The sequence below is a fragment of the Oryctolagus cuniculus genome, chromosome 6 (genome assembly GCF_051225735.1).
Source record: "Oryctolagus cuniculus isolate XC-2025 breed Fujian yellow rabbit chromosome 6, ASM5122573v1, whole genome shotgun sequence".
Taxonomy (NCBI): domain Eukaryota; kingdom Metazoa; phylum Chordata; class Mammalia; order Lagomorpha; family Leporidae; genus Oryctolagus; species Oryctolagus cuniculus.
Genome location: NC_142872.1, coordinates 167,565,270 through 167,579,172, shown reverse-complemented (window position 1 = coordinate 167,579,172; position 13,903 = coordinate 167,565,270). Strand labels below are relative to the sequence as shown.

The 13,903-nt window shown below is 57.0% G+C and overlaps 1 protein-coding gene and 1 long non-coding RNA gene across 4 annotated transcripts; both read left to right on the top strand.

The window, feature by feature from the left end:
- Positions 1-2,593: 2,593 nt before the first annotated feature.
- On the top strand, positions 2,594-10,508 carry CYP11B2 (cytochrome P450, family 11, subfamily B, polypeptide 2). 3 transcript variants are annotated; one of them, XM_089335805.1, is made up of 9 exons: positions 2,594-2,883; positions 3,221-3,397; positions 6,375-6,574; positions 6,654-6,857; positions 7,081-7,235; positions 8,203-8,369; positions 8,498-8,576; positions 8,661-8,855; positions 9,032-10,508. In XM_089335805.1, exons 1-9 carry the CDS (start codon positions 2,645-2,647, stop codon positions 9,143-9,145), a joined length of 1,530 nt encoding a protein of 509 aa, XP_089191931.1. In that variant the 5' UTR covers positions 2,594-2,644; the 3' UTR covers positions 9,146-10,508. The 3 variants fall into 3 exon arrangements, with proteins under 3 accessions (XP_089191931.1, XP_089191932.1, XP_017195671.3); XM_089335806.1 differs by having other exon boundaries at positions 2,599-2,823; positions 3,242-3,397; XM_017340182.4 differs by having other exon boundaries at positions 2,604-2,883; positions 3,242-3,397.
- Positions 3,408-4,812, top strand: LOC149126363 (uncharacterized). The gene is made up of 2 exons (XR_016236045.1): positions 3,408-3,835; positions 4,510-4,812. It is a non-coding gene; the product is annotated as an uncharacterized LOC149126363 (long non-coding RNA).
- Positions 10,509-13,903: the final 3,395 nt, after the last annotated feature.

Sequence of the window (13,903 nt, the reverse complement as noted above, 5' to 3'; positions counted from 1 at the left end):
GCTATAGCTAGAATCATATCAGACAAAACAGAGTTTAAGACAAAACTTGAAAGAGACCAAGAAGCTCGTTATTTTATGATTAGTGAATGACTTCAACAGGAGATGTGACTATAATAAATGTAATCGCAGTGAGTCCTAGGCACCCAATCCTATGAAACAAATCTTAATGAAGCTGAAAGGAGACATAAGCTCCAATAGTAAAACACTGGGAGACTTCAGCACGTCGCTGTCGTCAGTGGGCTAATCAGTCAATCAGCAAAGAAATCGATCAATATCCACAGAGAAGCACATTCGTTCCTTCAGTGCATGGAGGTTTGTAGCACAGACAGTGTACTGGCCCATTAAACAAGTCTCAGCAAATCCAGAAAAAGGAGTTCCATCAGCTGTGTTCTCATGACAATGTTCTCATGACAATGGAATCAGCTGAACATGAACACAAAAGAAACTCCATGAAGTAAACAGACCATGGAGACCGAACAACATACTCCTCAATTAACCAATGGTCATAGAAGAAATCAAAAGGGAAATAAAATATGCCTGGAATGAATTATAGTGAAAATATAACACATAAATTCTTATGGGAGACAGCAACATCAGTGTTAAGAGGGAAGTTTATAGCAATAAGGGTCTACATCAAGAATTGGAAAGCTGTGAAATAAATGATCTAACATTGTATCTCAAGGACCTTGAAAAACACAAACCAAACCCCCAATTAATATGTGGAAAGAAAAAATAAAAGTTGGAAAAAAAATAAAATAGAAATTTTAAAACTACACAAATATCAATGAAATGAATAGCATTTTTAAAAACATAGAGGGGCCGGCGCTGTGGCGCAGTGGGTTGAAGCCCCAGCCTGCAGTACAGGTATTCCATATGGGCATTGCTTCGCATCCTGGCTACTCCTCCTTTCTCTGTGTAACTCTGACTTTCAAATAAAATAATTCTTTAAAAATTGAAAAGGTTGATAAAGAATTGACCCAACTAACCAAAAATGAGAGAAAAGCAAGATTCATAAAATCAGATGTGAATCTGACATATATAAAAACAAAGCTAGCGGCCTCACAACATTGGATTTCACGGCATACGGCAGGGCTGTTAGAATGAACAGCAGCCTGGTGCTGGCACAGAGACCAATGGGACAGCGTAGAAATCCCAGAAGTTAGCTCGTGAATCTACAACAAATCTTTGACAAATGAGCTAGAAATTGCTCATGGAGAAAGGATAAGAAGGTACCACGCTTTCTGTTCTTTGTGGTGGTTAATGTATAGAGTGTGAAAGTTATGTGGATGTCATCACTTGGTGCATAACCAGTGCTTCACTGAATCATACCGCAAACACCACAATATACTGTTGCTTCACACGTTAAAAGAAAAGAAATGGGGGATAGGTTGTACTCTCGGGGGACCAGTTAAGCTATTTTCTTAATTTGAGCATTGGTCATGAATGTGATGACAAAAGCTCATTTATCTGTACACTTCATGTGCATTTCCTGGTATGCAAACTGGGTTACAATAGAATGCATTTGAAGAGTGCTTGGGCATAGATGACCACACTGAACAGGTAAGCGAATGGCCTACAGTCTGTGGAAGCTGCGCTCAGGGCGCTGTCGCCTGGCTCCTGGTGACAGCCCAGCATCCAAACAGGGCACCAAGCTGCAGGGCCAATGGAGGGGTGCAGATACAATGACAGCAGGAGGACAGAGGGGCCCAGGCCAGCCCTCCCACAGTGGGGTCGGTGCGATGAGCAGCTGCAGCCCACGTGTGCCGCTGTGTTGGTCCAGTCGCCAGCCCTCACTGCATGGGTGAACGACGGCCCACAGGGGCACCGTCAGCCTGCAGCGACAAGGGAGTGCTGCCATTGGCAACTGCTGGGGAGAAGCAGAGGACCGTGAATTAAGTGAGGAAAGCCAGACCCAGAAAGACGGGGGCCACAGATGTCCCTCCCCATAGAGCGCATAGAAGTGGAACACAGAACGGTGGCTGCAAGGGCGTGGGCGGCGGGGAAGGGGGAGCTGCAGACCCAAACTCTGGTTCTGCAGGAGGCATGGGCTCGGAAGGCAGCCAGGCGGCGTGAAGACTGCGTGCCCAACTCGGTGCTGCATGGTGGAAAATTACCGAGATTCCACATCATGCTTACTCACCGCAGAAGGAGGATGGCTGTAACCTGACCCTCGTCACTTAGCGGAATGTGGCCATGACACAGGCGCCACTGTTTCAAAACACCAAGTGTCACTTGAAACACACACACATTTTTGTTTTTCAATAGAAACATGAATAAAAAGTTTTAGGTAGAACGTGTGTGGGTGATGGTGCAAACGGGGCCCTCACTTTCTGATTGATCCTGTCCGGAAGGGAAGATTTATTCAGGAGTCCATGAGAGATAAGGGCCCCGTCCGAATTGCTCCTGTGACCACGTGATGTAGGGCAGGCTGCACCTGCCCCCGCCTGCCCATCCCACCACGAGGGATGAGGAGGAGGCACTCACTCGCTGCCTTTTCCTTCCTGTACCTTGGGTCTGTACCCAGAACTCCAGCCCTGGCCTCAAGAATCACTCAAGGACACTCAGCCATGCGTAATCAGTGTGCCAGCAAACTCCTAGGTGACATAAAAGGACTGGGGCGGAACCAGGCTCGGGGAGCCTCAGGATGACATTCAGGGCAAGGACAGCTGTGTGGACGGCAGGGCCTTGGCTGTCTCTGCGAGACACCAGGACGCTGAGCACCAGGGCGGCTCTGTCTCCCAAGGCTGCGCTGCCCTTTGAAGCCATCCCCCAGTGTCCCAGCTCCCAGTGGATGAGGATGCTGCAGATCTGGAGAGAGAAGGGGTATGAGAACATCCACCTGGAGATGCATCGCACCTTCCAGGAGCTGGGGCCCATTTTCAGGTAAAGGCCTTGCTGGCCTCTGGACAGACGCTCCCCGATCATGTGCCCCAGCCCTGGCCAGGCACACAGCACCACCATTGCCCAGGGCAGCCTGTGCTGTGCGTCCTTAGGAAGGCAGGGAGCAGCATGGGGGAGCTGGGCAGTGTCCTCACTGATGGGGACGGGGGCTCTTCAGGAGGACCAAGCACACTATGGTCACAGCTGAGCAGGCAGAAGTCAGAGGCACGAAGGGTGGAGAGGTTTCTGGTGCACAGCAGGAGGGATGTCCTGTGGGAAGCCGTGGGTCTATGGGGGGGAAGAGGTCCCACAGGGGGTGACCTGGAGAGGGCCCGGCCAGCCTCTGTGCTTTGCCCTGCAGGCATGACCTGGGGGGACGACAATTCGTGTCTGTGATGCTGCCGGAGGACGTGGAGAGGCTGCAGCAGGTGGAGAGCCGGCACCCCCAGCGTGTGCACCCAGAGCCCTGGGCGGCCTACAGACAGCATCGTGGACAGAAATGTGGCGTGTTCTTGCTGTGAGGGCCGAGTCGGGATGAGGAGGGGGTGGGAACCAAGGCCAGGACTTGGGGAGAAGGCAGAGCAGAGCTGACAGCAAGTGCACCTGCCTTGTGGTCTGTGTGTGTGGGTGGAGCCAGGCAGATCATCACACACCCAGAGCCATCCCATGGGGGACCCTCTGTCCTGTGGCTGTGGGAGTGGGGTGTGCTGGGGAAATGGCCAGGGCCCCTGCAGGTGAGAGAGGGGAACGATGACCACGTGGCTCCTGGAGCATCCTCTCTGTGTAGCGGGCATTTTCTCTGGCAGGTGGACGGCTCTCCCTCCTATAGGTCAGGAGCACCTGAAGGAAGGGAGTCATTGCCCAGGCCAGGCCGTGCCAGGACCAGTGCCCCCCAGAACTGCAGCCCTGCCCCAAGGTGCCCTTGTCTCCTAGACTTAACACAGTCCTCACATCGGTGGGTACGGTCCTGGGCTGAGAGAGATGGGGATGCACAGGTTGATGGGTCTTCTGGCTCAGAACTCACACACTCTGGGGGGGGGGTTGCACTGCTGCTGTTTCTCACTTTGCAAAGGGCGGCACACCTGCTCAGGTAGGGAGAGAGATGGGGGACAGATGTGCTGCTGAGGTTTGCATTAGGACAGGCGTAGTTGCTGGTAGAGGGACATCTGACTGTGGACAGCGGCCCACAGCACGTCAGAAGGGACTTCTCTTGACTGTGAGATTTAGGGCCATGCCTCTTCCAGTGCCCTTCATTCAGGACATGTGGCAGGGAGTACCGGGGTGGGTGTGCTCCAGTGCCTGCATGCACATGTGTGTGTGTGCATGTGTGTCTCACACTTGTGTGGTTCCCTGCACTTGCTTTCAGTATTTGCATCTTGAGAGGGTTTGTTCCTGGTGAAATGTTTACACATGTGTGCCTGTGTGTGTGTGTGCTTGTTTATGTGTTGTGTGTGTCATGTGAGCATGTCTGTGCCTGTGTGCTCATGAGAGTCTTGCACAGGTGATTGGGGTCCTGTGTGGGTGTGTGTGTTCATGTCAATGACGTGTGATCACTGTCACCCCAGGTCCTATGGAAAAGGAAAAGCGGGGCCGGTGCTATGGCTCACTTGGTTAATCCTCTGCCTACAGCCCAGGTCTCCCATATTGGATCCGGGTTCTAGTCCCGGCTGCTACTCTTCCAGTCCAGCTGTATACTGTGGCCCGAGAGGGCAGTGGAGAGTGATCAAGTGCTTGGGCCCCTGCACCCACACGGAGACCAGGAGGAAGCACCGGGCTCCTGGCTTCAGATCTGTGTAGCTTGGCCGTGGCAGCCATTATGGGAGTGAACCAAAGGAAGGAAGACTTTTCTCTCTGTCTCTCTCTCTCACTGTCTATATCTCTACCTGTCAAATAAATAAATAAATAAATAAATAAATTTTTATAAAAGGAAAACCAAGTGGTTTTTGGTGTGGTGCCATCAGAACTCTGCCCTGGTCTTCTTGGTGCACCGTGATTGCCTGTGTCTGCTGTGGCACCAGTGGGTTCATCCACATGGAGATCACTGAGCCTCCTGGGTGCTCACACCTGCGCCTTTCCCCCATTCACGAAGTGACAGCCGTCATTCCTGCATGAACCCTCTCTACAGCCGTGCTCCCTGGATTTCACAGACCTCACCCCCCCCCCCCCGACAGGGGTGCACCTGAGAGCATCCCATGTCGTGCTCGGCTACATTCTCTTTTCCGGGGTATTTTTCTCGTTCAGAACCCTTAGTCCTGGACATTTCCGTGGTCCTACATGGAATGCTCTCGGATTCTTTCTTCTGCTGGCTCAGAACTGCTATGAGTCTCTCTAGTGCACTTTTTATTTCTGTTTTCCTACTTTTTAGCTCCATGTTTGCCTTTTGTATTCTTCATAGATTTTCCATCTCTTTGCTGGTCCATGTGTTTTCTTGGATCAGCCTTTCCTTCACTGTTCCTGTGTTATCCTGTAGACCTTCGAGTATCTTTAAAATCTGCTATGGTTTTCTGTGCCAGCCATGGTTTTTTTTTTTTTTTTTTTTTTTTTTTTTGGGGTGGGGGGGGGGAAGTCCTGTGAGTTTTTCTTTGTAGGAGCCATGCTGTCCTATTTCCGTGTGTGCCTTGAAATGTTTGTTGTTGCTGGTAACTCAGTCTCTCAATGGGGAAGCCCTGGAAACCCGGTGTTTCCCCATTCAGGTTCATGGATTTCATGATTACTGCTTTTCCATATCACTTTTGTTGTTGCTAAGATTGTTCGTGGCTAGGAATCAGCCTGAGCTGTCCTCTTAACAGGACCGCTGATGCTTTCTGAATCTGCCTACGGCATGAGAAGGGACTCTGTCCCTCAAGGGTGCAGTTGTTTAGTGAATGTGCTGAGCTTCAGTGCCGGCCCCTCCAAGAGGAGAAATCAATGAAGAGGGGAAATGTGCCATCACTTTCTGTTCCATGTGGGTCAGTTCAGCCAGAGGCCAGCACACACAAGGCTAGGGACAGCAACCATGTTCCTGCTGTGTGTCTGCACCTCTGTGTTCACGTCCAAAAGCACATGTCCATGACAGGTGCAGGACCAGGTCATTTCCCTCTCCCTGGCTCTTGAGGTCTTTGCACAATTTTGCAGGCCACATGCAGAGCTGCTGCTCATGGCCTGGGACTGAGGTTTCACAGCTGTTCCTGTACTGAGAACTGAAGTGAAAGATATGAACCACAGCTTGAGTCAACATCTTCGCAGGGTTCACGAGAGATAAATCTGGAAGATTCCATGACAGTCACAGAGATCTGGGTGGGGAGGCAATGGCTGGTGCTTCCTACAGAAACCAGGAAGGCAGCTCTGAGAGACAGGGGCGCCCTAGGACAAGCAGCAGCCTGAGTCTGTGCCTGCAGTCAGCTCCTACTCCAATCCTGCTCCCCGATTCTGCCTGGGCACCAGGAGGGCAGCATGACATGGAGGGGCCATTGCATGCTGGAGCTGCCTCCCAAGCTCTGCTCTCTGCCCTGCAGGAATGGACCCGAATGGCGAAGCAATCGTCTGAAGCTGAACCCAGTCACACTGTCCCCAAAGGCTGTGGCGAAGTTCATCCCCATGGTGGACGTGGTGGCCAGGGAATTCTTACAGGTCCTGCAGGAGAAGGTGCAGCAGAACGCACGTGGGAGCCTCACCATGGACGTCCGGCCCAGAATCTTGAACTACACCATAGAAGGTTGGTGCAGGGATGCGGGGAACTCTGGCCGCTGAGAGCCCAGGGAAGCCTCACCACAGCAGTGCCGTGCCCTCTGCAGCCAGCAACTTTGCACTTTTTGGGGAGCGTCTGGGCCTCCTTGGCCAGAAAATAACCCCTGTCGGCCTGAACTTCATGCATGCCCTGGAGGCCATGTTCAGATCCACTGTGGAGCTCGTACTCCCGCGCAGAAGCCTGTCTCGCTGGACCAGCGCCAAGGCGTGGAAGGAGCACTTTGAGGCCTGGGACCACATTTCCCAGTATGGTGAGGCCCGGGGACCCAATTTCTCATCCCCACCACTTCGGGAGGGCGAGGCCAGATCTGGGTGCCTTGGCTGTCTGTAGTCCTGAGAGCTGGAGCTGCGTTTGGCTGATCTGAGACCTTACACAGGAGTGGGGGCCTCAGAATACAGGGGACAGAGTGGGCCTGAGGGGCAGAGGGGGAGACACTTCCTAAGAGGGTCTGGGATGTTTCCCCTTCTCCACAGCCGAACAGCGCATTGAGAACATCTCCCAGGAGCTGGCAGGAGACTGCTCTGGGCACTACGGTGGCATCGTGGCCGAGCTGCTGAGGCATGCGGACTTGTCACCTGAGGCCATCAAGGCCAACTCTCTTGAACTCACAGCAGGCAGCGTGGACACGGTCAGTCAGAAAAAGCCCACCCACAGCCCAAGAAGTCCACCTGAGTCTCAGACAGTGTTCTACAAAGCAAGACCACCCTCCAGCCCCTGTGAAGTCTGCTACTTCTAGAATCTATTTCCTCACCTAAAGGCAGTTCTAGAAGTTCTAGGAGGGGACGTGGAGCCCAATGTGTGAGAGGAACTCAGGGTCCAGAGAGCCCAGGGGAGGCAGGTGGGGAGGGCAGGGGACCAGGGCATGCAGCAGCCCAGGGCCTGGAGGGGGCCAGCGAGGGTGCAGGCTTGAGGGACGCAGAGTCAGAGGAGGCAGAAGGGGGTGGCCCTAAGAGGAGGCCCCTTCACTGTGTCCCAGTCAAGATAGGTGGAAGCCAGACAGGGGGCATGGAGGCCCCCACAGTACACTGAGTGTCCCGGCACAGCCCCAGGGCAGAGCAGGGACGGACACCCAGTGGCAGCAGGGAGGGACCAAAGGAGACCATTTCCGAGTGAGGACACTGCAGGAGCTCTGAGGAATGAAGGGGCAGGTGGGAGACCCTGAGGCTCACAGAGCTGCCAATGCCCCTCCCCGCCCTGGACAGGCCCAGGTTAACTGAGGGCTGAGGTGGGCACTTCATGCTATCACTGGGAGGCCAGTGCTGAGGGACTGTGGGTGTCCTGGACCCATGACCAGGGGGCCAATGGCACTGGCTCCAGAACTCTCCCTTAGTAATGAGGAGAGGAGGAGAGGTCTTCCCCTTCTGGGCCCTAGAGAAGGGGTGGACTGGTTGGAGTCAGTCCCTGGCTGGGATGGGGCCGACGTTCCCTAGGGACTCAGCAGCAGGCCCCGTGGTGGGCGCTGGGTGCTGTGTTCTGGCACTGGGCTGCGCCTGCTCTGGACATCCACACCCACAGGGAGGGGTGCCTAGGAACAGATCGCCGAGCCAAGGGCCGTGCCTGCTGCCAGGGCTGAGTGCTGTCCACGTCCCTTGCAGACTTCTCTCCCCTTGCTGATGACGCTCTTTGAGCTGGCTCGCAACCCCGACTTGCAGCAGGCCCTGCGCCAGGAGACTCAGGCAGCTGCAGCCAGCATCTCTGCCCATCCCCAGAGGGTCATCTCAGACCTGCCCCTGCTGCGGGCTGCCCTCAAGGAGACCTTGAGGTAGGTGCTGGCTGCCCCTCCCGCGTCCCTGCCCTCTGCTCACTGGGGACTTGCACACAGCTGGGCTTGGCAGTGTGTGGGAGGAGAGCTGGCACAGCCTCATTCCCCCTGCTGGTGCCCCATCCAAGGCTCTATCCTGTGGGTTTGAATTTGGAGCGGATAGTCAGCTCAGACCTGGTGCTGCAGAACCACCACATCCCAGCTGGGGTGAGTGACTCCGCCCCCTGCAGCCGAGCCCCACCCACATTGCCCTCAGCAGAGAGCTGACCTCCCCTCCACACCTGTCCACAGACACACGTCCAGGTGTTCCTCTACGCGCTGGGTCGCAATCCGGCTGTATTCCCGAGGCCTGAGCGCTATTTCCCCCAGCGCTGGCTTGACAGGGGCCCACATCAGAGCTTCCAGCACCTGGCGTTTGGCTTTGGGGTGCGCCAGTGCCTGGGGCGTCGCCTGGCAGAAGTGGAGATGCTGCTCCTGCTGCACCACGTGAGCTGGCATGGGGGACTGGGGGCAGGAGGGGCAGGGGTGTGGTGTGCAGAGGGTGGGTGGGGTCTGGGGAGGCCCCCCCATCCTGCAGCTGCAGGCTCAACCAGGCTCTGGGGGGGTGCAGGCCAAGGCCTGAGCTGCTGAGTGGTTCCCAGGCAGCCATGCCTCTGTCCTAGGTGCTGAAATGCTTCCTGCTGGAGACGCTATCCCCGGAGGATGTGAACATGGTGTACTGCTTTGTCATGAAGCCCACCAACTACCCCCTCCTCACCTTTCGGCCTGTCAACTAGTCAGCCCTCCACCGAGACTCCCTGCCTGCCACCAGATCCCTGTGCTGGGACCCCGGGCCACCTCTCCTGGACCTTGGTGCCTCTGCCCTTGGGCCCCATGGCTGTCCAGACAGCACCCTGCAAAAATCCACTGCCCCCAGGGTCACTGCTTGCCAGCTAGCTAGCAAGGCCAGGGTCATTGCGGGCCGTCCTGGTGGCTGGTGCTGCCCACGCCCAGCCCCTCCCAGCTCCTTTCCTGCAGTGGCATCCTCCGACCTTGGCCTCTCCCCTCCCGGCCTGGCTGCTCTAGGGGCCGCCCAAGGACCCTAAGACCCAGCCCTGGCCTTCCTGTGTGTCTCATTGTCCCCTGCCCCTTCTCCTGCCTTCTCTGCTGAGATTCAATGTAGGGTTTGAGGGTCATGGGAGGGGTCCAGCTCCCCCCTGTACCTGCCGTCCCAGGAAGCTCAACTGCACACTGTGTTTCCGGGATCGAGCCCTCAGTATGGGGTCCTTAGTGCTGGTGAGACGTCTCCATTTTCAGATGAGAAACCCAAGGCTCTAGGGGGCTTGCTGGGGTCAGCCACACATCCCAGACCTCATGTCCTGTGTGTGCCTTCAAGGTCAGCCCTCAGTGTTGTGCCATGGTCAGGTCCTGAGGTCTCTTGACACCCTGGATCTCACGTGCTTGTGATGGGTGGAATTAGTATGTGAAGTGTCTCCACACAAAAAGTTGACTCAACTGGGATGACTGCTTTCCTGGGAGCCCTGCTTGCTCCCTCTACTGGTCGTCACAGGAGCACAAGTCAGGGGGAGCTGAGGAGGCACAGGGAGGCGGCAGTGAACAAAGGCAGGGCCCATTCCGGAGGTTCTGGCCCAGTGCAGAACATGGACAGCTGTGCAGGAGGGGACTTTCTCCAGGGAAACAGCCACAGTGTCTGTGTTGCTCTGGGCTCGTTTTAGGTTTGCTTTCCCCATGCATGGCTTCAGTAGAGTTGTGCCATCCATGAACTCTTTAGACCTCGATGCCGCTGAGGGTTGGCTGCCACTCTGGCTGTCCCAGCTCCGCACCCTGGTCCTGCGAGGTACCCTCAGGCCACACAAGGGCAATAGCAGAAGCCCACAGGCCTCTCCAGCTGCACAGGCACAAGAGGTCACGTGCACCTCACCTAGACCTGGGGAGCCCTGTCTTCATGCAGTGCAGGTTGTCACATCACTCGCACTGGACAGAATACACACACGTCTGCACCTTCACAGTCTCCGTGATGTCACTGCCTGGCAAGTGCAGAGGTGGCTTAGCCAGAGTCATGCACCCTCCCACCTGGGAGCCAGTGCAGTTACCTGCCATGCCACAGTGAATGTTCACGAATAAAGCTTTAGAAGTTCCTGTGTGTATGTGTGTATGTCCATCCCGGCCACTCTGTGCCCTGCACAACCTTGTGTGTGACACATGCGGGAGCCCACGCTTGTACCCCTACACAACCCTGTGTGCTACACATGTGGGAGCCCAGGCCACTCTGTCACAAATACAACCTTGTGCTGTGACTCCGGGCCTGTCCCTCTAGGAACCTGTGTGCTGTGACTCCAGGCCCCTCTGTGCCCTAGGAACCTGTGTGCTGTGACTCCAGGCCCCTCTGTGCCCTAGGAACCTGTGTGCTGTGACTCCAGGCCCCTCTGTACCCTAGGAACCTGTGTGCTGTGACTCCAGGCCCCTTTGTGCCCTAGGAACCTGTGTGCTGTGACTCCAGGCCCCTCTGTCCCTCTAGGAACCTGTGTGCTGTGACTCCAGGCCCTTCTGTCCCTCTAGGAACCTGTGTGCTGTGACTCCAGGCCCCTCTGTGCCCTAGGAACCTGTGTGCTGTGACTCCAGGCCCCTCTGTGCCCTAGGAGCCTGTGTGCTGTGACTCCAGGCCCCTCTGTGCCCTAGGAACCTGTGTGCTGTGACTCCAGGCCCCTTTGTGCCCTAGGAACCTGTGTGCTGTGACTCCAGGCCCCTCTGTGCCCTAGGAACTTATGTGCTGTGACTCCAGGCCCCTCTGTGCCCTAGGAACCTGTGTGCTGTGACTCCAGGCCCCTTTGTGCCCTAGGAACCTGTGTGCTGTGACTCCAGGCCCCTCTGTGCCCTAGGAACCTGTGTGCTGTGACTCCAGGCCCTTCTGTCCCTCTAGGAACCTGTGTGCTCTGACTCCAGGCCCCTTTGTGCCCTAGGAACCTGTGTGCTGTGACTCCAGGCCCCTCTGTGCCCTAGGAACCTGTGTGCTGTGACTCCAGGCCCCTCTGTGCCCTAGGAACCTGTGTGCTGTGACTCCAGGCCCCTTTGTGCCCTAGGAACCTGTGTGCTCTGACTCCAGGCCCCTCTGTGCCCTAGGAACCTGTGTGCTCTGACTCCAGGCCCCTCTGTCCCTCTAGGAACCTGTGTGCTGTGACTCCAGGCCCCTCTGTCCCTCTAGGAACCTGTGTGCTCTGACTCCAGGCCCCTTTGTGCCCTAGGAACCTGTGTGCTGTGACTCCAGGCCCCTTTGTGCCCTAGGAACCTGTGTGCTGTGACTCCAGGCCCCTCTGTGCCCTAGGAACCTGTGTGCTGTGACTCCAGGCCCCTTTGTGCCCTAGGAACCTGTGTGCTGTGACTCCAGGCCCCTCTGTACCCTAGGAACCTGTGTGCTGTGACTCCAGGCCCCTTTGTGCCCTAGGAACCTGTGTGCTGTGACTCCAGGCCCCTCTGTGCCCTAGGAACCTGTGTGCTGTGACTCCGGACCCCTCTGTACCCTAGGAACCTGTGTGCTGTGACTCCAGGCCCCTCTGTCCCTCTAGGAACCTGTGTGCTGTGACTCCAGGCCCCTCTGTCCCTCTAGGAACCTGTGTGCTGTGACTCCAGGCCCCTCTGTGCCCTAGGAACCTGTGTGCTGTGACTCCAGGCCCCTTTGTGCCCTAGGAACCTGTGTGCTGTGACTCCAGGCCCCTTTGTGCCCTAGGAACCTGTGTGCTGTGACTCCAGGCCCCTCTGTGCCCTAGGAACCTGTGTGCTGTGACTCCAGGCCCCTCTGTGCCCTAGGAACTTGTGTGCTGTGCATGGAGCTTTCTGACGCACGTTAGAGCCAGTGTCTCAGTCCACGCAAACACTTGAGCAGCAGGGGCGCCATGCTGGGAAGCACCTGAAGTGGCTGAACCCTTACTGAGGGCGCAACTGGAAGCTGATGGCGAGCAGGCTCAGTGTGCTCTGCATGACCACCGAGGGCTCACTACTGCCCTGGGGAAGCATGACCAAGGCAGGGCCCCATGTGGGCTCCAGGACACGATGCGTGGTTCCCAGGCCAGGAGCTGTGGGGCCACACGTTCAGGGTACGGCCAGGGGCTTGGTGTTGGGGCCTCCACCCCTTAGCTGTGCCCACAGTTCCCCGTGGACCTCAGAGGCCAGCTCCAGACTGGCCTGATCCCCGCCTCCCTGGAGTGGGCTGAGCAGAGAAACAAGTTCTGGCCCAGGGCCACAGGCGAGAGTGGCCCAAGGACAGAGCAGGAACGACCCAGAGAATGTCAGGGCCAGGCGGGGCTGGCGCATTCTGGGAGCCAGGCCATTGCACCATGCTCCAAGGCTGTCTGTGAGGCCAGTCTGCATCGTGCTGCCCAGGGACAGCACGAGACCCACAAGGGACCTGCCCAGCGTCTGTGCTCGCTGAGGGGGTGGTCTGCAGGCCCAGCCCCCAGCTGAGGGTCCCCCAGGAAGCAGGGGCAGGAGGAGCTGACTGCACTAAAGAGAGACCAAAGTGCAGACTCCGGTACTGGCTGAGCCCTGCTCCACGTGGCTCCCGCAGAGCCCAGGCCTGTGGCTCCGCCCAGCCCAGTCTGTCCATGCCCACAGCCCCTTGCTGTGTGCGTGGGAGCCCTGCCCTCCTGGACCTGCGGCTGCAAGCCCGCTCCTCTCCTCCTACACCATCCCCGTGTGGCTGACCCCCGGCCCCTACTGCAGCCAGAACGTGCCCGCACCCCAGGCTCCGGAGGCTGTGGGCAATGACACTTGAGCCTTCTGGGTCCCACTGCAGTGGGGCAGAGTGTCCCGCAGCCCACTTGAGGCCACGCAGCAGTGGTAGCCGTGAGTGGTCAAGGGGCCCTTGCTCTGGACTGCCCGCACTGTAGCTCCTCGGCTGGGGTTCTGTCTCGCCTTGGGGGGCTGTGCCCTCGGCCATGGCCAGGCCCCGGCCGCACCGCCAGGAATTGCAGACACTTCTGGTGGAGGCGGGCAGAGGTGCGGCCAGCGGAAGTGACTGTCCTTGCTGGGAAGGCTGTCACTGCTGTCAAGCTGTAACCGAGAAACGAATCCATCAAAGCCTGCATGCAGCCAGAGGCCGTGGTGGAGGGGCCGTGCCGCCCACCGCCTGGGCACAGGAGTGCACGCCACAGCTGCCCCCCATGCAGGGGCACCACACTTATGAGCGATTCTCTCATGGGCTCCTCCCGACCTCCAGAGTACACTCACTGCTGACAGTGGCACATGTGTCCCTTTCGCCATGCGTGGCTGTTCCCAGCCAGCCCAGAGGAGAATCCTCTGCACACACCTCACCGTGACATGTCGGCAGCGTCCCCTTTGCAGAGAGCTGCAAACTCCAGGAGCCGGGTCCACCTGTTTCTGTCCTGGGGAGCACTCCCCTGGCTGAGCCCCTGCTCACGGAAGCTGAGACAGGGATGCCTGTGTCACTCCGGGGACTCCAGGGCTGTGAGCAAAGCCGCCTCGTTTAGGCTAAGTTCCCACATGGTTCGAAGACTTTGGTTTCTACAGAACAGATACCT

Coding starts and splice junctions, on each gene's coding strand:
- CYP11B2 (XM_089335805.1), top strand. CDS start 2,645: ATGACATTCAGGGCAAGGACAGCTGTGTGGACGGCAGGGCCTTGGCTG. Junction 6,575..6,653: donor CTTGAACTACACCATAGAAG/GTTGGTGCAGGG, acceptor TGCCCTCTGCAG/CCAGCAACTTTGCACTTTTT. Junction 6,858..7,080: donor GGACCACATTTCCCAGTATG/GTGAGGCCCGGG, acceptor CCTTCTCCACAG/CCGAACAGCGCATTGAGAAC.